Genomic DNA, 26,746 nt, shown 5'->3' on the forward strand with positions numbered 1-26,746 from the left:
GGGGAGAATGAGGTATAGCAAGTGTCACCACTGAACATTACTCCAAATTGTACACAAGTGTGCAGAGGAGGCTGCAGTGGACAGTCATGCATCAAGATATGTGTAGCTAATGTACATCCAAAAGAGCAACCAGAAAAGGCAGTAAAGATGTATGTTATTATAGATGAGCAAAGTAACCAGTCCCTGGAAAGGACACAGTTCTTTGACCTATTTGATATCCAAGTAGCTCACTATCCCTATAACATCAAGACCTGTACAGGGAGGACAAGGAGAAGAGGTTGCACAAGACCATCGCCATCTCCAACCTATAGCGGAGTATCTGCAGCCTTTGGACCCAAAGGACAAGATCTTACTCTTGTTGGGAAGAGATGTACCAACATTGATCAGAGTTTGAGGGTCATGCGCAGGTCCACCCGACACCCCATATGCCTACCGACTTGCCCTGGGATGGGTGATAGTAGGTGACGTCTGCCTTAAGAGACTTAGGAGTCCAAGTGTAGGTGTCTATAAAATGTGAGTCTTGGAAAATGGGTGCACCGCCATGTTCAAGCCTTGTCATAACCATCTGCACGTGAAGGAGTTTACAACTGGGAAAAACCAGACCCTAGCTCAACCATTTGTCAGGACACCTCTCCACCAGATTTAGAAGAACATCTGAGGAACTCGGTGTTCCAAGTCACCAAGAATGATGATAAACCAACTCTTTCAGTAGAAGACAGAATTCTTGAAAATTATGGATAAGAAATTCTACAAGGATGAGTCCAACAGCTGGGTGGCTCCACTATCATTCCGGACACTGAGAACATGACCACATAACAACAGAGAGCAAGCTCTCTCTCGTCTCACTTCATTACAACAGACTCTGAGAAGTAAACCAGAGAGAAAACAGCACTTTACAACATTCATGCAGAACATGCTGGATAATGGCCATGCAGAGCCAGCTCAACCGTTAAAAGACAACAAAGAATGCTGGTACATAACTACCTTTGGTGTGTATCACTCACAAAAACCAGGACAGATCAAGATTTCTTCGATTCCAGTGCTCAGTTTCAAGGAATCTCACTCAACAATCTGCTGATTTTTAGGGCAGACATGATTAACAGCCTATTAGTCTTGATTAGTTTCAGAAAGGACCCTATTACTTTTTTGGAGCTACCATTCGTTGTCATCAGCCATGCTAATGGAAAAAGCCACATATTTCAGACTCTTCGTTCTCAAATATTTAGTGATGTTCCCACCTCTGTTGTTCTCTGCAGTACTGATACTGCCAGATTCTAAAAGATTTCCACCCTACAGGAATTACTCCCAGTTTACTTACTTACCTCATCACTTTTCCTTTGCAGAGAAATCATGTAGGCAAACAACTATCTTTTGGCTGGTTGTCTCTGTGCTGGCCTAGGTTTCCGTGCGCCCTTTCAATTTTGACCTGAGAGATACCGAAGCTCTTTTTCAAAGCACTTAAACTTACAGAGTTACATAGTAACCTATGGAACATTGTAAGTCTAAGTGCTTTGAATATATGCCTCTATGGCTCCTATCTCTCTCTGCTGCAGCACTTTGACCTGTTTTCCAAATTCTCCAATTTATCCTTAAGCTCCTCCTGCAAATGTGCCAGATTCTCATTTTGCCTCTAGAACTCCTGCATTTCTTCCTCATGCTGCTCCACTCTCTCCTCAGTGTCCTCCAGGATACAACCCAGCTCCTTCATTTCATCCCTTATCTCAATTACTGCATCTTTAATTTCAATTCTCATTAACCAGAACTCCTCTTTCAGTTCAGCAAGTGACTGCCTCATCTCACTCTTTGTAAATGATGCTTCCACTTTGTTGTTTGCTTCCCATTCTGCTCCCCCCTGAGTTGGAGCTTTCCGTTATCATTTTTGCATCTCCCTTGCTGCAACATGTTCCTCTCATACTACCCTCCTCCTGCAGCCCTAAAGCATATTTAAATGCTGAGAGCCACTTTTGAATGGACATCAGGCTCTCCAGATTTTACCTCACACACACACACCTCTCGTTTTAATGGGGGCTTGTTCAGGCTTTCTGCACCATTAAACACTGATTACTTCATAGTCCTGCAGAGCTCTGGGCATAGGCAGCCATTTTTGGTACTGACATTACTTCCTCCAGCTATATTATTAATGCCTGACAAGTGAGGAAAATGGGTTATATTTCTAGTGCCACCTCCTGCTCCTTAGGCCTGAAGGAGACTAAGGGGGTATACTTATTGTACCTAGAACCCCTGAGGAAGTCTTGAACTCTTAAGGAGACACCTAGGGAGTAATTCTCAAAAGGTCGCCTAAAGTTAGCTGCCAGGATTCATGCATGCTAAGCACAAATTCTATACTGGCAATTATGTGCACAATTGCTGTTCTAGAATACTAGTGTAAGTCCTAAGTTACGCGTGTTACTTTAGACGCAAGCACTTATGTGAGCTCAAAGGTTAGTGTAAATGCTCGTACCTAACTACTGTCAGGTGCGTAACTGATAGTATTCTATGACCCTTGCACATAAGTAGTAGGCATGCTCCTGACCCAGCCATGCCACTCTTAGGTCCAAACCCCCTTGCAGTTGGATTTTGTGCTTACAGTTTGATGAATGCCAACTAAGGGCCATTACGTGCCAATTAGCACCAACACCAATTATAACCAATAATTGATTACTGCCAATTATTAAATTAAGTTACATGCATAACTGACACCATTCTGCAACTTTGCATGCTAAGCATAAAATTGTACAAGCAAGTTTATAGAATTAGAGGGCTAATGGTCAAAAAGCACTGTAAATATATCTTGGCCAGATCAGGTCATAGTAGTATATACAGTTTATTTTTTATGAGAGAAGCATGTAGGAAAAAGAAATAAGAAATATACAAGCTGTCCACAACAGGCTTGTACAAAGAAAATTTGTGGGAAAATACAACCCCTCCTCCTTCTCCCCAAAAACACACAACCGACACACACACACACACAAAAAAGATGAATACTCACACTGGGCTATAGCAAGTGCCAAGTCCCGCTCTTCTTGAAGCTCCCGATGGAGCCGTGGGGGTCCAAAGAGGAAGTGGCTAATTGCAGACAATCCTGTCCTGTGCACTGTTGGCTGGATCTTCCTCTGAGGATATAGGGAAGAAGGCCAGAAGGAAGCCAAATAAATCCCATGCTGTCATCTCTTATCGTTTTCATATTTAGCACTAGAAATTTGCCGAGAGGCAGAGGAAATGAAAGGATGACATCTACTGTCATGCAATGAAATTACAGAGTTAGTATGTAAGCCAAGTTTCAATCTCCATTCTCCCAAAGGTTTCGTGCCTCAGTTAATCCCAACTGTAACTGGTTACTATAATTATACCTAAAAAAAAAAAGGGAAGAAGTACTGTTCTTAGCTACTAATTTCCTTTCCCCGAGTCCTACTAGACCAGTCCAAATGAGTGGATAATGATGACCCCCCCCCCCCCAACCTGCAGACGGAGACAGAAAATACAGAGCTTTCAGTAATGTTATCATTAGTATAAGGAGTGGTGCAACTCTGGAACTTGCCAGAACACTACTGACAAACACTTGAAAAACACTTGAACATATCATTAACATGCCAATAACACAAACAAGTCATCCACATGCACTGACAAAGTTCCCAAACATTCCTCAAGAGCTCAGCTCAATCAATGAAGGAGGCCAAACGGGAAAAACTAATGGCAAGGACATATCAGGATCAAGTATACGTATCATACAATATACTATCACAATTACAATCTAGGTCTCAACTCTATAATTAGTTACACATTATATTACAAATTACTCACTAGTAACTGTTTAACATTTTAAAATATATTTCTTTATTAATAGATCAATACAATTTCCTAAAATAAAATCCATTCCCTTAACCCATAGTTATTAACCAATCCATACACCAATACATTTAAAACCAAACAATCTCCACAATACTCCTTCAATACACATTCAACTAGCATATATCTGGCAATCTTTTACATCAATGTGTGATCATAGCTCTTAGTCATGTGTTAATCCATTGCTCCAGAGTCTTCCACAAGATTCAGCCTTGCTTCAAATCAGACTCATGAATCACCAACTTATAAATAGTTCTGTCCTTTTTTTCAACAAACCATTGTAACGTTAGTGATAAATCTTGAACAACCATTGATGATGTCAGTCACCAACATCCAAAACTGTCCATTTTCATCATTAGCAGTATCATGTGTTCCAGATATATATATTTTTTTGAAAAATGTGGTTACATTTGTATTAAAGTTTCAATCTCTCCTTTTCTATAGTATTCCACCATACGACCAGGACCCAACATGCTCATGTTTCGCTATAAAAGCGTCATCAGGGGTCTTGAATTTGGCTCATCCAGGTGGTGGGGTAGTCAAATATTGACTATAACCACTGGTCAAGCTGTATCATTATAATTTGAAACTGAATAATGTTACAACAGCCCAACACTGAATATCCGGGCTCAGTGTCACCCACAGGACTTAGCTGGGCTAATTTCCATGGTCTGAATATCGGGCTCAAAGTAGACAAATGGTGGTTAAATTTAGATACCAAGTTTTAGAATAAGGGGGGTATTTTCCAGGTAACTGGGGGTTCTCTGATGGTACAAAGTACAAGTGTACTTTGCATCACTTAGGAGTCAGTGCAGAAAAGGCGCAAAAACTAAGTGGAGGATACAAGCCTGGGGAAAGATGCAAGACTACGATGGGGAAGACGTATTTTTCCAGCACGTATCCAACACACACCTATTTTAAGGTTTTTGCAATGCGGATGTTTTATCAGCGTTTTAGTTAAACCGAAAATCAGAAACCTTAATTATAGTTCAGGCAGCTATACAAGAATCTGTCCGGTGATTACCACAAAAGATTAGCTCAAATGCTCATGCTTCCAGTCATTACTTTCAAAGACAGGTTAGCCTGGCTCTGCCAGGCAAAGAAGCCAGTCAAGATTGGACACCTACCCTGCACTCAGAGAGGTCAGCTGTCTGGAAGTACTGCAAGGCTTCATTAAAGGAGATCAGGGGAGTATGGCCAACCAGATCTTCCAAAAGCCCTGAAAAGATCAACAGGAACAAATTCCAATACTGAATTCTTATTTAAAAAACAAACAAACAAAAACCCCAACAAAATAAAACAAAAAACAAACAAACAAATGAGCTTTACTAGACCAAGAATACTATACAGGTACAGACTGGCATGGTGAGGGCAAATTTGCTGAACGTCTGCCATCACAGTATAGAACACTATTTGTACAAACTATATGGAAAATAAGAGCAGGGCACGAATGAAGGAACAAAGTTGGGGGGTTTTAAAATTGTAATCAGATTTCTATTCTGCCTTTCTTCCAAGGGCCCCAAAACAACTTACAAAAATAAAATCGCAAAATCTAAAACAATTCAAAATATAGCTCTAGCAAAGACTAAGCATATGCAACCATGATCACTTCATAGTAGAATTTACCTTTGTAACAGTGCTGAAGCAAGAAAAGGTAAAGCTGGTTTACAGGTTGGCAAATAGATAAAGGCTACATCACACATAGACGAACAAGATCTATCTTACTCTGCAAGCAGTTCGAATGGAATGGTTTCTAACATTTCGTTGGGATAGAAAGAATAAAAAGAAATGGAATGAAAGTAACCTTTTACCTGTTTTGATCTCACACAGCAAATCTGAAACACATTCAAAAGAGGATCTTATAATGGGACGGGGACCTGAACCAGAACAGAACAAGATGGTTTGCTACCCAAATGCATTTCCTCCTCAGAGTACCATCTCTGGCCCTGCACCCTCCCACAATCCACTGCAATAATATGAATTAGATAAAAGTATTAAACAGAACAAATCCATCTGCAAGGAACTTAATTCCTTAGTCATCTGGTCCCCACCTTTAGCAGATGAAAATGGTTTAAGATACTTGTGCTTTTTGTTCACTGTCAAAAAAACTTAGACAGAATTACATCAGTCAGGTTTTCAACATTGCCACAATGAATATGGATGAGAAACTCATGTATTGGAGATCCACTGTACACAAATCTCTCTTGTGCATATTCATCACAGGAATCCTGAAAACATAACAGATTAGATGTGTCTTCAAGAGAGTGCTCCAAAGCACCGAGTATCTAGAAATAAAATCTACATCTAGTTGTAAACGACAATGCATGACATGTTTTATTATAATTTAAATCAAAGCAAAGTACAATAATGATAAAAGTCAGCAAAGCACGCCAAAAAATAGAGAAAATAGGCATGCAACCAAGCTTCCACAACATCACTGCAGCAATCATAATGCATACAACAGACACACAATCTCAAATTTCACCACTGACTGCAGGCTTGCCATCCGCCTCTAACTGAATATGTGGTGTAGTGAATCAATTGAAACCCTGAGAGAAAAAAAAAGAGGTTTTAAACCAATTTTTTACCTCTGCACGTAAATCTAATGATAGGTTGTTCTATAAAAATAGGAGCCAAGAAATAAAAGGCACTCTTGCGAGCAGAATCCCAGTAGGCCTTAGATGGATTTGGAAGTACAAATCTATAGTCATTGACAGAACTAAGCAAACGTGTAGGGGCATAAGGAATAGTAAGCTAGGCGAGATAGGAAAGCCAGGATATAGGGCTTTATGGGTTAAAGAGCTCATGACCAACTATGGTAGGTAAGTGTTCACTACTTATACAAAAACAGTTTGTATGGACAATAATTAGCTATGGAGATTTAACCATCTGGAAAAGAAACTGCTACTTTCCCATGACTGGAAGGTTAAGACTCAAGGATGACTGCATCTTTCAGCACTATCTACATAAGTACATAAGTATTGCCATACTGGGACAGACCAAAGGTCCATCAAGCCCAGTATCCTGTTTCCAACAGTGGCCAATCCAGGTCACAAATACCTGGCAAGATCCCAAAAAAGTACAAAACATTCTATACTGCGTATCCCAGAAATAGTGGATTTTCCCCAAGTCCATTTAATAATGGTCTTTGGACTTTTCCTTTAGGAAGCCATCCAAACCTTTTTTAAACTCCGCTAAGCTAACAACCTATACCACATTCTCTGGCAACGCATTCCAGAGTTTAATTACACTTTGAGTGAAGAAACATTTTCTCTGATTCGTTATTTTTGGAAAGCGTAAACAGACGCTTCACATCTACCCGTTCAACTCCATTGTCTCTTCCCATTTGGTGCTACTGTTTAAGCAGAAAGTCATTGCTCCATTTCTTGAAAATAAAATCATATTTTATATTGAGTGAAGGAATCTAGCATTATCTAAGTAAGGAAAACAGCATGTATAACTGGAAGAAAGATCTCCTGCTTTTCTTGAGTACAGGCCCTGCTATTTGTGGACAGAGAAAGTAAACTGTCTTTTCTGCACAGATTACTTCTGGATGTTGCAGAAGGGCTCAGATTCCCAAGGCATCACATAGCCCAGCGGTATCTAGTAACACATGGACCACAAAAGACTTTATATTCAAAAGTAAGAAGGTAGTTTCATTCCTAGTGATAAGGAGCTGCCTTGTTATTTTGCTTTAAATCTATCAGTGATTCCTAACTCTCTCCTAAAGGCACACTTAACTGGTCTGATTTTCAGTGTACCCATAATGAATATGCATGAGACAGATTTGCATACATACATTGGGTACCCAGTTTATGCATTTTGGTGGCAATTCTGTAAAGTGGTGCCTCCTTTTTAGCTTCCTGATGCAGCACAGGGATCACCAATTCTATAATGGCATCAGGGTGCACCAATCTGTCAATCAATGTGTACATCTGACAGTATTCGATAAGATGCACAGGTTCCTAGGCAACACTCTCGTATCCTGCCCATGCTCCTCCCACATGTATGCCATCTTTCAATTGCATGCTATGCCACTTACTTGCTGAAATCGCTGTTCCATAAGCCCGCACATAAGTGTGTAAAGTGTGACTATTCTGCATTTACTCGTGGTCAGATGTGTTTAAATGCAGGCATGCCTTATACGGAATTGTCCTCATTCATTGTGTCAATCCTGAAAGCCAAACTGGATAGGTGTCTTTCCCAGAAAGGAATGGGCAGCACTGCTCTATCTAAAATACTTTCCATGTCCGCTTTGTATGGCCAACTGCTACATTCCACTCCAGTATGGAGTCTGTTCCGTTCAATTAGTACAATCCTCAAAAAGGGCTGGTTTTCAGCACAACTACAAATCATGCATGAAGCACATCTGTACACATCTCGCCTTTTGTATGTGAGGGAAAATGCTTAGGAAATAAGACCTGTTTAGGGCAGGAGCTGAAAATCACAGGTCAAAAAGAGCTCAGAATTATTTAAAAAAAAAGAATCCTGGATATAAGAAAGTTCAGTGAGACAAATGAAAAGAAGTTACTGGAAAACTCATAATCCTAAAATCAACAGCATATTGAACGATGTCAGAGGCAGAACCACACTGGGTCGGTATGAACTGGCACAACACAAATTCTCTTTGTAGATAGTCCAAGCTCTTTAACCTTGAACTTTTCTCAACAGCCTAACCAAAGGCTTCTCAGCTCTGTCAATCAGTCTTAATACCAGACTCTGCAATCTGCAGCCATTTTACTTACCTGCCTGAACGTTTTCCACAGCTTCCCACTCTTCCTGAGCTTGTAATACATCCTCATTTATTTCTGGGAAGACAAATAAGTGGATTTTTATTTAAAAAGGACTAAAACCAGCAAAAATATACAATCTGCACTTTAGAGTGCTGCAACACCAAAGCAGACCAGAAGCTTCATCCAAAACATTTACAGGTTGAACTACACTTGGTTCACCAGTTGGTTTTCTTGGATTTACACAATCTATTCATGCTGGTGCTAGTCTAAGTAAACGCCACTAAAGTAATTCAGGGTTACTAAAAACCAACATCCAGATCACAAATAGTTCAAAATGCTACTGCAAAGGGATCAGTAAAGCAAAGGGACTCCAAAGGCTGCTTGTGACCAGTCAATATAAAGCCCTCAAACTGATCTTTGAGACCTCGCATGAGACTGGTGCTCAGTACTACATTTAAATGACTGTTAATACCTTCTCAGGTCTAAAGTCACCATGAAGTACCTGGTTAAGTATCTCTTCTTATGAGAGTAGCAAATACAGATTAAAGCCTTTCTGGAACTACTCCCCAGTTGTGTGATCATTTTGTAACACCTTTATTCCAGCATCATCTACAAACCATGGCCTTCTAGTCATCAACTAGAAAATCCTGCCATGATATGTACTTGGTTCATCTAAATTAATCTGTGTGACCTGGAGTCTGCACAGGTGGAAGCAGGAGAGTGAAAGAGAGAGAGAGAGAGAGTCTGAGACTTACCAGCTTCATTCTGTCCATCTTCATTTCCCACCAATGCCTGCAGGAGCCCATTCTGTTTCAGAACCGAGATCTTAAAAGACAAGTTAGTAGTCAACAAGACATTTCAAATACCAAAATCTCAGTCATACTTTTCATGAACAGACTTCCAAATACTGTTCTTCCTCTATTATTTATGCTAGCAAGTTAAGAAAATGATGAAAAATTCAGGAGTCACGGATATACAGAGCAAAGGGTTTATTAATATATGAAGGATAAGCAGCATCTTCCTGAAAATGAACTGCTACATCACTTTTGACAATAAGGGGAGCAGTTATTAAACTCCTGCAGTAAATTAATACAACCTGTGTTCATTGGTATAAGCTGCATTAATTTTCCTTTTTAAAAGAACCAATGCAAAACACAAATCAACCCAGGGCATTTCAATCACTTATATTTATGTCTCACCTATCATAAATTACTATCTCTGGGTTCTGGGGGGGGGGGGGGGGGGGGGGGCTTGGGAGTACTCTTTATTTGGCATCTTGACCTCTAGTGGTAGTATTATGAGGCTACTGCAAAGCATTAACCAGTGCCATTTTGATGTCGGCAGCCTAAGGGGCAAGAGTGACTGGGGTAAGTGCTGGGGGTGGGAGTGCAGAACAGAAATCACTCCCCCACTCCCACCACTTACCTGGCTGTCTCTGGTGTCTAGCAGCGAAGTGGCAGCACATCAGTGATCCCGCAGTCACTCTTGCCCCTTAGGCTGCCAATATCAAAATGGCACTGGCGACACTTTGCAATCGTCTCGCAATACCTTAAATATCTGCCTGGGAGCACAGGACCATGCATTAGTGACCCAACACTACTTGGGTGAAACAACAAAAAAAACAAAACACCAGCATGTTAGTAACTATCCCCCTAAGTCACAGCATAGCAGCCAGCCAAGTCTCTAAGAGCCACTTTCATGCATTATCTAAGTTAGTCCATTGCAATCAACAACAATCGGGGACAATGTGTGAACAATGTGAGCATTACATTTCTCAGTATGTTCCTGACCTGATTTGTTTTTCAACATCGTTAAGACAGACACGTACTTAAGACAAGATACTTGACTACTGACGCATGCAATTTATTGCCAAAACATGGTCCATGTTGATTCTATTGTATCTGGTCCTTTAATAAAAATTTGCTACAATCAACCTCTGAGGCATTCATCTGTTTGGTTGGCCTACATCCCTTCCCTATTTTTCCAGTGACCAATATTTAGCATGGAATATCTAGGCTAATTCTGCCTGTGGCAGACAGCGTTTAACAGGTATACAGCTACCTGTACCACAAGTGCACAACTGTATAAGATATGTCATCAAATATATATCAAGTTGGAAGTAACTCTGCTGGTGACCAAGTTGTTCATACTTCAGTTCAAGAAAGACACAATTTTTAAAGTTCAAAGAATTAATGGTTGCAGCAACTTCTGGTTCCATATGGACATTATTTATAGGTGGATGGTAAATCCTATGGTGTGTGACTGCTTTAATGGCTCTACATACCGGTACAGATTTGAGAGCTGGAAGAAAGTTCCTGTAGCCTTCAGTTTGGTGGGAGTCTTTGACACACTTATCCTTATCCTACGGGAGAAGGGGATATCAGAATTTGTGGTAGCACTTGCAGGCCATACAACATCCCTGGCCTACTCCCCCCCGCCCACACACACAAAGATTCCAGCTTTCTAAAGCACACATGTATTATTGTTATATTCTTCACATGCTACCTTTCTGTGATACAACCAAAATGGTTTACATACAGGTACATACTAACACAGTTTTTGCAATAACTACAATATGATTGGTCAGCAAGCTGACAATTCTGAAACCTCCATTACATACAACCCCTCCATTACAAGGGTTTCAAAGGGACAGGAGAAATTACTGCCACCCTAAAGTCTCTCCAAATTTAAGATGAGGGGAGCTATCAAATCAGAGGAAACTACATCCCTTTGGATTCATAAAGCACAAGGGACTACATCACAAGTGTGTGTGTATATACAGTGGTGGAAATAAGTATTTGATCCCTTGCTGATTTTGTAAGTTTGCCCACTGACAAAGACATGAGCAGCCCATAATTGAAGGGTAGGTTATTGGTAACAGTGAGAGATAGCACATCACAAATTAAATCCGGAAAATCACATTGTGGAAAGTATATGAATTTATTTGCATTCTGCAGAGGGAAATAAGTATTTGATCCCCCACCAACCAGTAAGAGATCTGGCCCCTACAGACCAGGTAGATGCTCCAAATCAACTCATTACCTGCATGACAGACAGCTGTCGGCAATGGTCACCTGTATGAAAGACACCTGTCCACAGACTCAGTGAATCAGTCAGACTCTAACCTCTACAAAATGGCCAAGAGCAAGGAGCTGTCTAAGGATGTCAGGGACAAGATCATACACCTGCACAAGGCTGGAATGGGCTACAAACCATCAGTAAGACGCTGGGCGAGAAGGAGACAACTGTTGGTGCCATAGTAAGAAAATGGAAGAAGTACAAAATGACTGTCAATCGACAAAGATCTGGGGCTCCACGCAAAATCTCACCTCGTGGGGTATCCTTGATCATGAGGAAGGTTAGAAATCAGCCTACAACTACAAGGGGGGAACTTGTCAATGATCTCAAGGCAGCTGGGACCACTGTCACCACGAAAACCATTGGTAACACATTACGACATAACGGATTGCAATCCTGCAGTGCCCGCAAGGTCCCCCTGCTCCGGAAGGCACATGTGACGGCCCGTCTGAAGTTTGCCAGTGAACACCTGGATGATGCCGAGAGTGAGTGGGAGAAGGTGCTGTGGTCAGATGAGACAAAAATTGAGCTCTTTGGCATGAACTCAACTCGCCGTGTTTGGAGGAAGAGAAATGCTGCCTATGACCCAAAGAACACCGTCCCCACTGTCAAGCATGGAGGTGGAAATGTTATGTTTTGGGGGTGTTTCTCTGCTAAGGGCACAGGACTACTTCACCGCATCAATGGGAGAATGGATGGGGCCATGTACCGTACAATTCTGAGTGACAACCTCCTTCCCTCCGCCAGGGCCTTAAAAATGGGTCGTGGCTGGGTCTTCCAGCACGACAATGACCCAAAACATACAGCCAAGGCAACAAAGGAGTGGCTCAGGAAGAAGCACATTAGGGTCATGGAGTGGCCTAGCCAGTCACCAGACCTTAATCCCATTGAAAACTTATGGAGGGAGCTGAAGCTGCGAGTTGCCAAGCGACAGCCCAGAACTCTTAATGATTTAGAGATGATCTGCAAAGAGGAGTGGACCAAAATTCCTCCTGACATGTGTGCAAACCTCATCATCAACTACAGAAGACGTCTGACCGCTGTGCTTGCCAACAAGGGTTTTGCCACCAAGTATTAGGTCTTGTTTGCCAGAGGGATTAAATACTTATTTCCCTCTGCAGAATGCAAATAAATTCATATACTTTCCACAATGTGATTTTCCGGATTTAATTTGTGATGTGCTATCTCTCACTGTTACCAATAACCTACCCTTCAATTATGGGCTGCTCATGTCTTTGTCAGTGGGCAAACTTACAAAATCAGCAAGGGATCAAATACTTATTTCCACCACTGTATGTGTGTGTGTGTGTGTGTGTGTGTGTGTGTGTGTGTGTTGTTCAGCTAACAACCACTTGTTGTAATGTTGTTCTTTAAGAAGCCCCTTGGCATCTCCCATAAACTTCTAGAAGCCACACATGAAATATCACAGAGCACAATTTGACGTGTGAACAAGATTTCATGTGTGACTACCCTGATCACGTGCCATGGTTTTCAGTATCACCTTTATGCTGATGACTCCCAGATCCACCTCTCCACACCAGAAATTTCAGCAGGAATCCAGGCCAAAGTATCAGCCTGCCTGTTTGACATTGCTGACTTAATGTCTCACCGCCATCTGAAACTAAACATGACCAAGACTGAGCTTCTTATCTTTCCCCCTAAACCAACCTCTCCTCTTCCCCCATTCTCTCTCTCTGTGGATAACACTCTCATCCTCCCTGTCCCATCAGCTCATAACCTTGGGGTCATCTTCGACTCCTCTCTCCTTCTCTGCACATATTCCACAGACTGATAAAACCTGTCGTTTCTTTCTCTATATCACCACCAAAATTCATCCTTTCCTTTCTGAGCACACTACCAGAACCCTTATCCACACTCTTATCACCTCTTGCTTAGACTATTGAAACTTGCTTCTCACAGGTCTCCAACTAAGCCATCTCTCTCCCCTTCAATCTGTTCAACATTCTGCTGTGCGACTTATATTCTGCCTGTGTCGCTATGCTCATATTAGCCCTCTCCTCAAGTCACTTCATGTCCTAGTTAGATTGTAAACTCTTTCGAGCAGGGACTGTCTCTTTATGTCCAGTGTACATGTCTAGTAGTGCTATAGAAATAAGTAGTAGAAGTAGTAGTAGTACTACTACTTCCAACTGTGGCTACTCCTAGAGGTTAGAAAACGTTGGCTCTACTACACAGAAGTTTGATTTATTCCCGATACTGCAAGATACATAGATCATCCAAATCATTATCCAGAAGCTTGACTAGGGAGTGTACCCAGCTGCAATCTTATGGAATACTCTGCCGAAGCACCAAACTTATACTGTTGCTGAATGACAGCTGCAGAATCATAGGCTGGCTTAAGCCAACTCATCTTAAACGTCTGTGCGTCTTTTTTGGAACAGCAGTACCAGACAACTGATGAATTGTAGCCAGTCAAACAGTGGCTTCCTCTGCACATTCACAATGCAGCAAAAAGTGCCTAAAGTCATACACAAACTTCCTCTTAGCAGAATTACCACAATCTGTAAGACTTGCAGATCTTGCTGCTGGAATCAGCAAGGGTATCAGCAGCTAAGGTGAAATTTGATTTTACCAAGTTTCTTTCCTTGAGTCCTGCTATACCAGTCCAGCCTATGGATTATGTCACCTTTCTAGCTGATGGAAGCACCGACATGAAGATTCTGATGACATCATCAGTATAACAGGTGGTCCACCCTGGGATATTCCAGTATGCTAATGCAAAAGTCACTCAGAGAGACCAAAACAATGAAGAGGAAAGAACAAGAGTACCAAACTGAACCCAAAAGAGAAGCCACATATTTGCAATCTGACTGCATACAGGTGGCAGACCTGAGACCCAGGAGTCTACTGACTCTCCCAGTCTTCAAGGGTGTATTCTGGATTAATCTAGCAAGTCTCAAGGAAAGGAAATTAAACAAGAAAAAAATGTCACCTTCTTTATTATGCTGCTAAACCAGTCCAGACCTATGAGATGTAACACAGCTTCTACGCCACAGGCCAGAAGGAAGACAACACCTTCCAAGGCAACCCTACCAAAGGCACTGGCCTACCAGCCCAAACATAAAGCTTGTAATTTTTTGACAAAAGAATGGAGAGAATATCATGTTGCAACCATGCAAATGTCTTCCAAGGCAATGGCCCCTACTTCATCCCAGGAACAGTGAGTCTTAAGGTCCAGAGGAACCTCTCCTCTGAAGAATATGAGCGGACTCAATAGACAACCTAATCCAGTATGTAGTATAAGACTTCAATATTGTTTATGATACCTGCAAGGGATATGCAAAGAATGGAAAGAAGATCTGACATCCAAAAAGGATATGTTCTCCTAGTACCAGAGAAGCATTTTGTGAACATCCAGTTTATGGAGTATTTGTGACAAACCTGACACTGAGGACCTCTGAAAGGCAGGGTAGAAACCATATAGTTCAAATGAAAAGAAGAAATCACCTTTGGCAAAATTGGGTGGGAAGCATGCAGAACAGCATCACAAGAGAAGGACAAATAAAGTCTCTGCAAGAGAGCAGTTACAGCTTATGGCCACAAGGAAAACTGCTTTAAGAGTGAGATCTTTCATGGATGTGGTACGGGCGGTTAGCTTGACGGTTAGATAGATTCCTAAAGGACAAGTCCATAGACCGCTATTAAATGGACTTGGAAAAATTCCGCATTTTTAGGTATAACTTGTCTGGAATGTTTTTACGTTTGGGGAGCGTGCCAGGTGCCCTTGACCTGGATTGGCCACTGTCGGTGACAGGATGCTGGGCTAGATGGACCTTTGGTCTTTCCCAGTATGGCACTACTTATGTACTTATGAGTTCAAAAACGGGCTCAGTAAGAGCCAGCAACACCAAATTGAGACCCCATTAGGACACCATTGCCTGAAGTAGGAATTGTGCCTTTTTAAGTTTTAACTTGATTCAACATTTAGCTGAGCAACAATAGAGATCCTACCAAATTTTCCAGTGAAGTAAGCAAGTACTGCCTAAAGCTTGAGTGAATTAAACACCAGGCCTTGATCCAGACAATACTGTAAGAATGAGAAGATAAGTGGAATATTTGTCCACCAGGGAGACACCATCCCCCTGGACTAAACACTGGGCCTCAAACATCCTTCACACCCTGATAAAAGCCAGAGACATGGATGATTTCCACACCATGAGAAGCATGGCAATGACTGAGGAGGAAAAAAAACCCCTTCCATCTCAGGTGCCAGCTTTTAAGGACCAAGCCATAAGAAATCTAGATCTTTCATGACAACCAGCCCTTAGAAAAGAAGCCTCAAGACCACCTACCAAAAGCGTGAGGCCAATCTGCTGCAATTAGAAAGACCAGAAATGAATGCCTTACAATCCTATTTATCACCCAACTTATGAGGGGTCATAGGGGAAAGGTCTACAGGGGCTGAAGCTTGGGCTACAGCTGCACCAGAGTATCCAGGCCCATTAAACTGGTTCCTCTCTACTGGATGAAGAGCGGAGGGCATTTGGAAACATGGTGAGTCATCATCAGTTTAAACAAACTCCCCAGTGCTCCATCATCAGATACAAGGCCACCAGAATGAGATCCCACTCCTCTGGGTTTAGCACCTCACAGCTGAGAAAATCCACCTCACACTAAATGGGTCACTGAGAATGCCAGAAAGTGCAATTCTTCCCATGCGCACAGCTCGTCGAACTCCAAGGAGACCGCTGCATTCCTGGTAGCTCCATGTTTGTTGACATATGTCAGAGCCTTGGTGCTGGACAAAACACGTACAGTTCAACCCTGAACCAGAAGAAGAAAATGAAGCAAGATCAGATGAACAGCTCTCACCTCTTTGGTCAAACAGAGAATCCCTGAGCTACCCTGTCCAAACAGTGGGTTCCTTAGCCTCTGAGACTTGCACCTGTGGTCCCTACAATTAAATCTAGTGGGTCCAAAGAAAATCCCCCCCCCCCCCACACCTCAAGAGGTGTTGTATGACTGACCAGCATGCTAATGGACTCCAGATCAATGCAGGCAGGAGGAGCCAAACATCAAACCAACGAGACTGCAGGGACAGCAGTACATGCTGCAGAAGCCAAATCTGGGCCCTTACACACGGAACAACCTTCAGGGTCACTACCAAGAAACTGAACAACTGCAGGAAATCCTAAGCTCTTGAAGGTGGGAGCACACAGAAGGTCTGGAACAAGGACTGAATCTTGCTTGTTTAGGGTTGCAGAAGATCAACCTCAAATGGGTATCAAATAGTATCCCCATATATTTGAGGATGTGAGTTTGTTACCACTCAGCCAAGACTCAGCAAGAACAGAGACTACCTGAGCCATCACACTTAGGATCTCCTGCTCCAAATCAGCCAATCATTGAGGAAGGGGTGCATTCCAATCCCATCCTTGGGAAGGAATGGTCTGAGGGACTGTAGCCAGGCCAATTGGGCTGGTTCTGAAATGAAAGTGATCCTTCGGGATGCAAAACCACAAGAAGTGGTTATGAGTTTTCTGAATGGCAATGTGGAAGTACACTTCCAAAAAATCAGAGAGGCCAGAAACTCCCCCTGATGTATCACGAAGATCATCAATCAGAGTATCCATCCAGAAATGCAGGACTTTCAAGAAAGCATTGACTTCCTCAAGATCAAGAATTAGATGAAATATTATCCCTTTCTTGAAGATAACAAAATAAATAGTATAACAGTCCTTTCCATACTTCTGTAGTGGCACAGGCACAATGGTTCCCAAAGCAAGCAGGCAATGCATGGTCTCCCTTACCTGAGTTAATTGGGCTCCGGTACCCAGGATGAAACCAAAAGGCATCTGACAAAGGCTCTACCAACTCAACCATATAGCCCAGCTGTACAAACTTCAGGATCTCTTGATCACAGGTAATGGAGGTTCACTGCCAATAAAACAGGCAAAATCTACTTCCCACTGGTTTCACCATGGAGGGCTGCAAACTCGACAAGGTATGAAAGGAATTTTTCTTACTGGAATGTGGACTGCCCCAGTCTATAGGCCAAATCCCATGGATACCCTCCAGGAGTCAATGAGGTCTAATTTCCCCTGTGTCCTTAAATCTGCTCCAGATCCTTGCCACAGAGCACATGCCCATGAAAGAGGAGTTTGCTAAGGTACAATTTAAGAGGCAGCTTCAGCTGAACAATTTCTAAGTCACAGCCATCTATAAGCTACCATGCCTGAGACCAGTGAGTGCAAACAGATGTAAATGAGGTCATACAATATGTCTGTCCCTGACTCTAGGAGGATAACATCTGGTATCAGGGAAAACTATTGGTCCCAACATAGAACCAAGTAACCACTTGTGCTGGCTCCAATCCCAAAGTTGGAGACTGCTGCTGGAACTCACATCAGCCATTTTCACAAAGAAGACCACATGGACAGAGGCATGTGGGGATCGCACCTACCCCAGCTCAACACTGGACCACCAGGGCTGCAGCTGGGGGAGGGAGAAAGTGAGGAAGTGGGAGTTTCTGGTTCAGGGAGGGGGCAGGTGGCAGCAGTGGCAGAGGAGGGACACCTCAGGAAAAGGAGGAAATGGGAAGAATGCCAGATGCCATGGGGGAGGAAAGATTCAATTTTTTCACCAACAAAGGTAAATTTACATATATATATAACTTCTTTTTTTTAGCTCCGATGAGTCTTGTTCGACAATAACGACAGCCATGACCTGGCGTTATTTTGCGGCAGCATTTTCTGTCTAATGCCATTCAACACCTCTGTTCATTGCGGTGCTATTCTTTGATCTTCTAGAAGGAATAGGAAATGGCCTTATTTACATGAAATTGACTACATTTACATGCTATTTGCGCAAGTGCCTGGCACGTTCGCTGTTTACAGCGGTAACCCTGCTGATCATTCCACGTTGGTGAGTGCGTGCACCAGAATGGCACTAATGGCCTTTAGCACTCGTGTTTACTTTTGATCATCGGCCTACAAGTTTGGGATGTGACTGTAAAATGCGCCTGCAAAGAATAGTTTTATATCCAGGGTAAGTTTAAGTGCCATGATTTTATATGGAAGATCTCAATGCCATTGATTGAATTAAGGCAAGATTTCCACTGAGAAAACTTTCTGCAATAAGGGATATGGCAGTACATACTTGATGTTAGAGCTATAGCTTGTAGAAAGCCAATTATTCTAGCAAAATTTCCCACAAAAAGGAATAGGGGATGTGAATGACTCACCTTTGCCTAGATACAAAAAGTGGGAGGACGACCAAGGATCCCAAAGACTGAGAAGATGTATATTGAAAGAGAAGTTTATTGTGATATAAAGACTAGTACATAGCTCAATCTGACTCCTACTGTTTCATGCAGCCCTATTTTTCTTATTGGCTCCTTTACATACACAGAAAATCTGCAGATTCAGTCCATTATTTTCTATTCCTGTTGAAATACTACAGACCCTACCTGTTCGGTGTCCTGTACCACAGCCATTCCATTAAACCATTAAATAGGGTTTGTTTGTTTTGGGGTTTTTTTTTTTTTGAAGGAAGTCAACAAATTCAAACTTATTTAGTTATCCAAATTTGAATAACTTAGCAAAGGTGAGGCAGAAGATAAAAAGCCTATAGAATGAAGTCCATCCTAAGTTAAGGAATGGGTTTCCAAACCCAAGAAGACACCAGTGTACCTGCAAAGGAACCTTCACTCACCCTCTCACTATCTGCCTCCTTCTAGTATTAAGTTTGCTCATTGAACCTTTTCTCTTTCCTCACTCTGACCATGTTGCCTAGGCAGCAACAGAACAAACAGCAGCCGCCCAATCTCAAGAGCGCTAATTAACTAAAGCAGTAATGATTCAGGCACTTGGATTCCTGTAACCCCTTGAGAACCTTTGCAGAGCTTTCTCTCACAATTCTGTTCTCAATCAGCCGAATCTCCCTACAGGGTCATGCAGGTCACAAAAATGCTCAAACCTTGATTCTCTAGATACATTGCATACAGATGGTTCCAGCCTCGGCTTCCAAGCAAGGACTAGGGACTTCTAAAGTGTGGGGGACACAACAAAACTTTGATTTATACAGCATCCTCTTGTTTATAGTTATATTTTTAGTCTGTTTAAAAATGTGTACTTGGTACAGCACTAGTGTAGCCTTAACTGTAATGTTCCTGTATACATTAATTCCAAGATACAAGTTTCTAGTGTGCGCTAGAGTCCCAGTAAAAAGACTTACATAGACACACACAGATAATAATTATATATATTTTTTTTTATTATTATTTTTTTTTACACACACACACACAGATGGTAAATGTTAGAATAACTGCACACACTGGAGAGGTCAACTGGTCCTTACATGATATCAATACATTAATTTCAGGGGGAACAATAAAGTATAGAAATCTCATGTTCATCTCTACACTGACACTTTTCTGAAAACCAATACTGTCTCAAAGTGGAAATGGAAAAAACTGCATGTGTGTGCATTTGCTTGAATACTGCCATGAGTGAATAATTCTAGCTTTCTCTAAGAGATTAAACCTTTGTGTGTGCCCGAGACAAATAGGTTTTCTTATCAGCAGAGGTACACATTCAAGGCCTCTTCACCTATTTAGGTACAGCCCAAGCTCATAATAAAACCCATTAACATATGTGGCATGGATCATATTAACATCTCTGCAAATATTTTACTATATGCCTAGAATGAAGGCTTCCCTTAGCAACATTCACCAATAGAAGGCACTTTGACATTAAGCCCACTCTTAAGATTTGAGAGGTAAAAACATTCTGGAAATTACAGAGTAAGCCCATCCATGGTGCAAATATTTGTTCCATTAGATAAGTTATGAAGTACAGCTGTACTGAATAGCATATTTTACTATTTGACCAAATACGAATAATGGAAAACATTATTTGGCTGAATATGAATACTGAATACGAATAATGGGCATTGAGGTTTAATATAACAAATCAAACATATAAACGAGACGTGACCGATTCACCTGCAAATGCGCAGTAGAGTCTGAACGTTGAAAGAGCAACAGTCTAGAGGCGGGGCGACTCCGCCCCGAACACCCATCGAGTTCCACTCCCCCTCCCTCTGAAGTTTACACGTCGTTACATCGTCCAGAGGCGGGGCGACTCCACCCCGACCGCCCGTTGCGTTCCATTCCCCATCCCTCAGAATTGTAACGTCATCAAAATTACGTCGTCGGGGTTATGGCGGCAGGCGGCGGCAGTGAAAAGCGTGCGAGCTGCTCGGCGTTTCAGGAGCCTTCCCTTCCCTCTCTCAGCTATGGTCCCGCCTTCCCGGAAACAGGAAATGAGGGTGGTACCAGAGCAGAGAAAGAGAAAGGAAGGCTCCTGAAGTGTACAGCTTGCATGCGTTTCACTGCTGATGCCTGCTGCTGTAACCCGATGAGGCAAGGTAAAATTATGTATAATCATACCTGATAATTTTCTTTCCATTAATCATAGCTGATCAATCCATAGACTGGTGGGTTGTGTCCATCTACCAGCAGGTGGAGATAGAGAGCAAACTTTTGCCTCCCTATATGTGGTCATGTGCTGCCGGAAACTCCTCAGTATGTCGATATCAAAGCTCCATCCGCAGGACTCAGCACTTAGAGAATTACACCCACGAAGGGACACTCTGCCCAGCTCACCACCGCCGAAACGGGGGAGGGGAATTAACCCAGCTCATCCCCACACAAGTGGGGGAGGGGAATCCGTCCAGCTCATCCCCGCGGAGCGGGGGAGGGACACCACCCCGCCGATGCGGGGGGATCTGGCTTATCCTGCAACCGCAACCGCGGGAGGAGCTGACTGACCCGAACACCGCCGAAGCGGGAGGGGTACAAAACTGCCCTACAGCCGCACGAAGCGGGAGGGAGTGCCGGCAGAATTATAAGTCTCAATCCAGCCCCGTAAAACGGAGGGGAGAGGAATGCAGCAGCTCACTGTAACACAAACTCGTCTTAACTCTTGAAGAATCCAAGTGAAAAAACTTGAACACGAAGTCTTTCTGAAGTAACTGAAGAGTAAACTTGAACCTGAAATGCAACCAGAATAAAACAATACAGATATCTGGGAGGGGCTATGGATTGATCAGCTATGATTAATGGAAAGAAAATTATCAGGTATGATTATACATAATTTTACCTTCCATATCATCAAGCTGATCAATCCATAGACTGGTGGGATGTACCGAAGCAGTACTCACCCAGGGCGGGACATAGAAATCCCTGACCGCAACACTGAAGCTCCAAACCGGGCCTCCGCCCGAGCAGCCACAGTCAAGCGGTAATGCTTGGAGAATGTATGGGCCGAAGCCCAAGTTGCCGCCTTGCATATCTCTTCCAAGGAGACGGAACCGGCCTCTGCCATCGAGGCCGCCTGAGCTCTTGTGGAGTGAGCCTTCAGCTGGATAGGCGGCACCTTCCCTGCGGCCACATAAGCCGCCGCAATGGCTTCCTTGACCCATCTTGCCACTGTAGGCTTAGCAGCCTGCAGACCCCTACGAGGACCTGCAAACAGGACAAACAGATGATCCGATTTCCGGAAATCATTGGTCACTTCCAAGTATCTGATGATGACTCGTCTCACATCCAGATATTTAAGAGCAGAGTACTCCTCTGGGTAGTCCTCCCTACGAAAGGAAGGGAGACAGAGCTGCTGATTCACATGGAAGCGAGAAACAATCTTGGGCAGAAAGGAAGGCACTGTGCGAATAGTCACTCCAGCCTCAGTGAACTGCAGAAAAGGCTCTCGACATGAGAGCGCCTGGAGCTCGGAAACTCTTCTGGCTGAAGTGATAGCCACCAAAAAGACTGCTTTCAACGTCAGGTCTTTCAGAGATGCCCTCGACAAGGGTTCAAACGGCGGCTTCTGCAATGCTCTTAGCACCAGGTTGAGATTCCACGCAGGCACCACTGAGTGCAGAGGAGGGCGCAGGTGATTAACTCCCTTGAGAAAGCGCACCACATCTGGCTGGGAAGCCAGGGAAGCACCCTTCAGGCGGCCCCTGAAGCAAGCCAGAGCCGCTACCTGGACCTTAAGGGAACTGAGCGACAGGCCTTTGTCCAGACCTTCTTGCAGGAACGCCAACACTGAAGAAATTGGAGCAGTGAAGGGAGAAAGTGAGCCTGCTTCACACCACGCTGCAAAGATACGCCAAACCCTGGCGTAAGCAGTAGAAGTAGAGCGTTTCCTCGCTCTCAGCATAGTGGCGATGACCTTGTCTGAGAAGCCCTTCTTCCTCAGACGCTGCCGCTCAATAGCCAGGCCGTAAGACCAAAGGGGGAGGGATCCTCCATCACCACGGGACCCTGATGTAACAGGCCCTGCTCCACTGGCAGCCGCAGAGGATCGTCGATTGAGAGCCTGATCAAGTCCGCATACCAGGGACGTCTGGGCCAATCCGGACCCACCAGGATTATCCTGCCGGGATGTCTTGCCACCCGGTCTAGGACCCTGCCCAACATGGGCCAGGGTGGGAACACATAGAGAAGCTCTTGTGTCGGCCATTGTTGGAGAAGAGCATCTACTCCCCGGGATCGAGGGTCCCGTCCTCTGCTGAAGAAGCGCGGCACTTGGCAATTGGCCGATGACGCCATCAGATCTAGGCTCGGCTGGCCCCAGCGCTTCGTGATGTCCAAGAACGCCTGAGCAGATAGCTGCCACTCTCCGGGCTCCAAGGTATGGCGACTGAGAAAGTCCGCCTTGACATTCATGACTCCGGCAATGTGGGCCGCTGACAGCTGTTCCAGGTTCGCTTCCGCCCACTGGCATAGACTCATAGCCTCCTTGGCTAGAGGGGCGCTCTTGGTACCTCCCTGGCGGTTGACATAGGCCACAGCCGTGGCATTGTCCGACAGTACCCGTACAGGCTTCAGCACCAGTACCGGGATGAACTCCAAAAGCGCCAACCGAATGGCTCTGAGTTCCAGGAGGTTGATAGACCACTTCGCCTCTGCAGGAGACCAGAGCCCCTGCGCTGTCCTTCCCAAGCAGTGGGCTCCCCAGCCCGACAATGAGGCGTCCGTCGTGACGACAATCCACTCTGGGGTCACCAGAGGCATTCCTGCAGACAACTTGTCTGCCTGCATCCACCAGCTCAGCGCCTTGCGCACTGCTGGATCCAAGGGAAGACGCACCGCATAATCCTCCGACATCGGAGTCCAGCGCTGCAGCAGAGAGTGTTGTAGTGGTCTCATATGAGCCCTGGCCCAGGGCACTACTTCCATCGTGGCCGTCATAGAGCCCAACAGCTGCACATAGTCCCAAGCCCGAAGAGGAGAGGCTACCAGGAACTGGTCCACCTGAGCCTGAAGTTTGACAATCCGATTGTCTGGCAGGAACACTCTGCCCACTTGGGTGTCGAATCGAACTCCCAGATACTCCAGGGACTGAGTCGGGCGCAGCTGGCTCTTCTCCCAGTTGATGATCCATCCCAGGGAGCTCAAAAGAGCAACTACCCGGTCCACAGCTTTGCCGCACTCTGCATAAGAGGGGGCTCGGATCAACCAGTCGTCCAGATAAGGATGGACTTGTACTCCTTCCTTTCGCAGGAAGGCCGCTATGACCACCATTACTTTGGAAAAGGTCCGCGGAGCAGTAGCCAACCCGAACGGGAGGGCTCTGAACTGGAAGTGTCGGCCCAGGACTGCAAAACGCAGAAAGCGTTGATGAGGAGGCCAGATGGGAATATGCAGGTACGCTTCCTTGATGTCCAAGGAAGCCAGGTACTCCCCTGCCTTCACTGCCGCTATAACAGAGCGGAGAGTCTCCATGCGAAAGTGCCGCACTTTCAAGGCCCGATTGACCCCTTTGAGGTCGAGGATAGGCCGGACAGAACCTCCTTTCTTTGGTACCACAAAGTAAATGGAGTAACGCCCCTTGCCAAGCTGACTTTCTGGCACCGGAACGACCGCACCCAGGCGGATCAGATTGTCCAAAGTCTGCTGCACTGCCACAGCTTTGACCGGAGACTTGCAGGGAGAGAGTACAAACCCGTCTCTTAAGGGTCGGCAGAACTCTAGCTTGTAGCCGTCTCTGATGACTTCCAGCACCCAAGCGTCTGAAGTTATTGTGGTCCACTCGCCCAGAAACGAGGACAGCCGTCCTCCAATCTGCACTGGGGCGTGGACCAAGACCCCGTCATTGGGTACGAGACCCTGGGGGAGGACCGGAGGGAGCACCTCCGGGACGGCGGTCTCTGCGAAAGGAACGCTGCTTGGGGGAGAAATGCCTCTTAAAGGAAGAGGGGGCAGAAGACCCCGACCTGCCCGGGCGGTACCGACGGGCTTCCTGAAACCGTCCTCTGGAGGTACCGGGACGAGCACTAGCCCGAGCCCTGACCTCTGGTAACTTCTTGCCCTTAGATGTGCCGAGATCGGTCACGATTTTGTCCAGCTCGACCCCAAAGAGCAGCTTGCCTTTAAAAGGCAACCTAGCCAGGCGGGATTTAGAGGCGTGGTCAGCAGACCAATGTTTCAGCCAAAGCCACCGCCGCGCAGAGACTGTCTGAGCCATGCCTTTAGCTGAGGCTCTCAAGACATCATACAGCAAGTCTGCCACATAGGCTAAGCCCGATTCCAGGGCTGGCCAATCATCCCTCAAGGAATGATCCGAGGGGGAAGCCCGCTGCACCATAGTCAGGCACGCCCTGGCCACATAGGATCCGCAAACTGAGGCCTGCAAACTTAAAGCAGCCGCCTCAAAGGACGACCTTAAGGCCGCCTCCAATCTCCTGTCTTGGGCGTCCTTTAGGGCCGTGCCACCTTCCACCGGCAATGCCGTTTTCTTAGTCACCGCAGTGATTAAAGAATCCACGGTAGGCCACAGATAGGCCTCACGTTCACTCACAGCCAAAGGATAGAGGCGGGACATAGCCCTAGCCACTTTAAGGCTCGCTTCTGGGACATCCCATTGAGCCGAAATTAAGGTGTGCATGGCATCATGCACGTGGAAGGTTCTAGGCGGGCGCTTCGTCCCCAGCATAATGGCAGAGCCAACAGGGGCTGAGGGAGAGACGTCCTCCGGAGAGGAAATCTTCAAAGTGTCCATGGCCTGCAACAACAGGTTGGGCAAATCCTCTGGGCGAAAAAGCCGCGCTGCAGAGGGGTCATCCGCTCCATCCGAGCGGGGATCCGTCTCCTCCAAGGAATCCGCAAAGGACCGTTGGGAGACCTCAGACACGCTGCCCTCATCTACATCGGAGGAGACAAATTCCTCCAAGGCCTGGGAATCAACCCGAGGGCGTTTACCTCTGGGAACCTCAACCTCTTTACCAGACGAGGGAGCGGGGGCAGCGTTGTGCATGAGGAAGGCCTGATGCAGCAGCAAAACAAACTCGGGGGAGAAACCCCCCAGACTGTGCACTTCCGCAGCCTGGGCAACAGCCCTAGGCGCACTCTCAACCGGCGCTCGCAACAGCGGGGGAGAGGCCTGCTGCGCATCCAAAATGGCGTCCGGCGCGAAAGTCCGCGAAGGAGCCGCGCGGGAAGAACGGCTCTTAACTTTAGCCGCTTCTGTGCCGTCGCCCAAATTAAGGGCGTTCATGGCATTAATGTCTCCAACCTCAAGGGCGGCCCAAGAAGAAGCCGTCCGAGCCGCGTGGCCGGCCAAAATGGCGGAGGCGAGGAGCGGGGGATGGGCGTTTATGGCGGGAAAAACCGCCACGCCGGAGGAAGGACCGGGACATTCATCGGTCACGAAACTGCCACCCAACAAGGGCGAATCAGGCTTTAAGACCCCCGCATCCCCTCTAGAAGCGCTCAAGCGACCCGGGGAGCGACCCTTTGCGCCCTCGCCCTCCGACGCCATGTGCCACGAGGAGAAGAATCGGGGAACCCCCGCCCGCTATAAAAAGGTAAAATTACCTGCTGTCCGCTCCGAGTTGTAACGACCTGGTGTCCCAGTGAGTAGCTGCAATAGACGCTTAAATAAACGTCGAAATAAACGCCTTTAAAGACGTTTAAAATTTTTTTTTTTTTTTTTTTTTTTTTTTTTTTTTTTTTAACGGAGCCAGCGGGAGGGGGGAGAAAAGGAGGGACCTGGTACCACCAGGTTTGCACTTGCTCAAAAGAGCCCTCAACCCCAGGCACTCAACAAAACCTAAAAATT

General features: G+C 45.0%; 1 protein-coding gene across 4 annotated transcripts in view; it reads right to left on the reverse strand.

Annotated features, from left to right (window-relative positions):
• Positions 1-26,746, reverse strand: part of ELMOD3 (ELMO domain containing 3) — a 51,844-nt gene that overhangs the window by 14,915 nt on the left and 10,183 nt on the right. For 3 of the 4 annotated variants that reach the window (XM_030201766.1, XM_030201764.1, XM_030201765.1), the window contains 6 exons: positions 10,864-10,941; positions 9,335-9,404; positions 8,592-8,654; positions 5,658-5,681; positions 4,974-5,065; positions 2,990-3,113 (listed from right to left, as the gene is read on the reverse strand). In XM_030201766.1, coding sequence (XP_030057626.1) covers positions 2,990-3,113; positions 4,974-5,065; positions 5,658-5,681; positions 8,592-8,654; positions 9,335-9,404; positions 10,864-10,941 — 451 coding nt within the window. The remainder of the gene's footprint in view (positions 1-2,989; positions 3,114-4,973; positions 5,066-5,657; positions 5,682-8,591; positions 8,655-9,334; positions 9,405-10,863; positions 10,942-26,746) is intronic. The other variant, XM_030201767.1, reaches the window with a different exon arrangement.

This window comes from Microcaecilia unicolor, chromosome 4, assembly GCF_901765095.1.
Source record: "Microcaecilia unicolor chromosome 4, aMicUni1.1, whole genome shotgun sequence".
Lineage (NCBI taxonomy): Eukaryota > Metazoa > Chordata > Amphibia > Gymnophiona > Siphonopidae > Microcaecilia > Microcaecilia unicolor.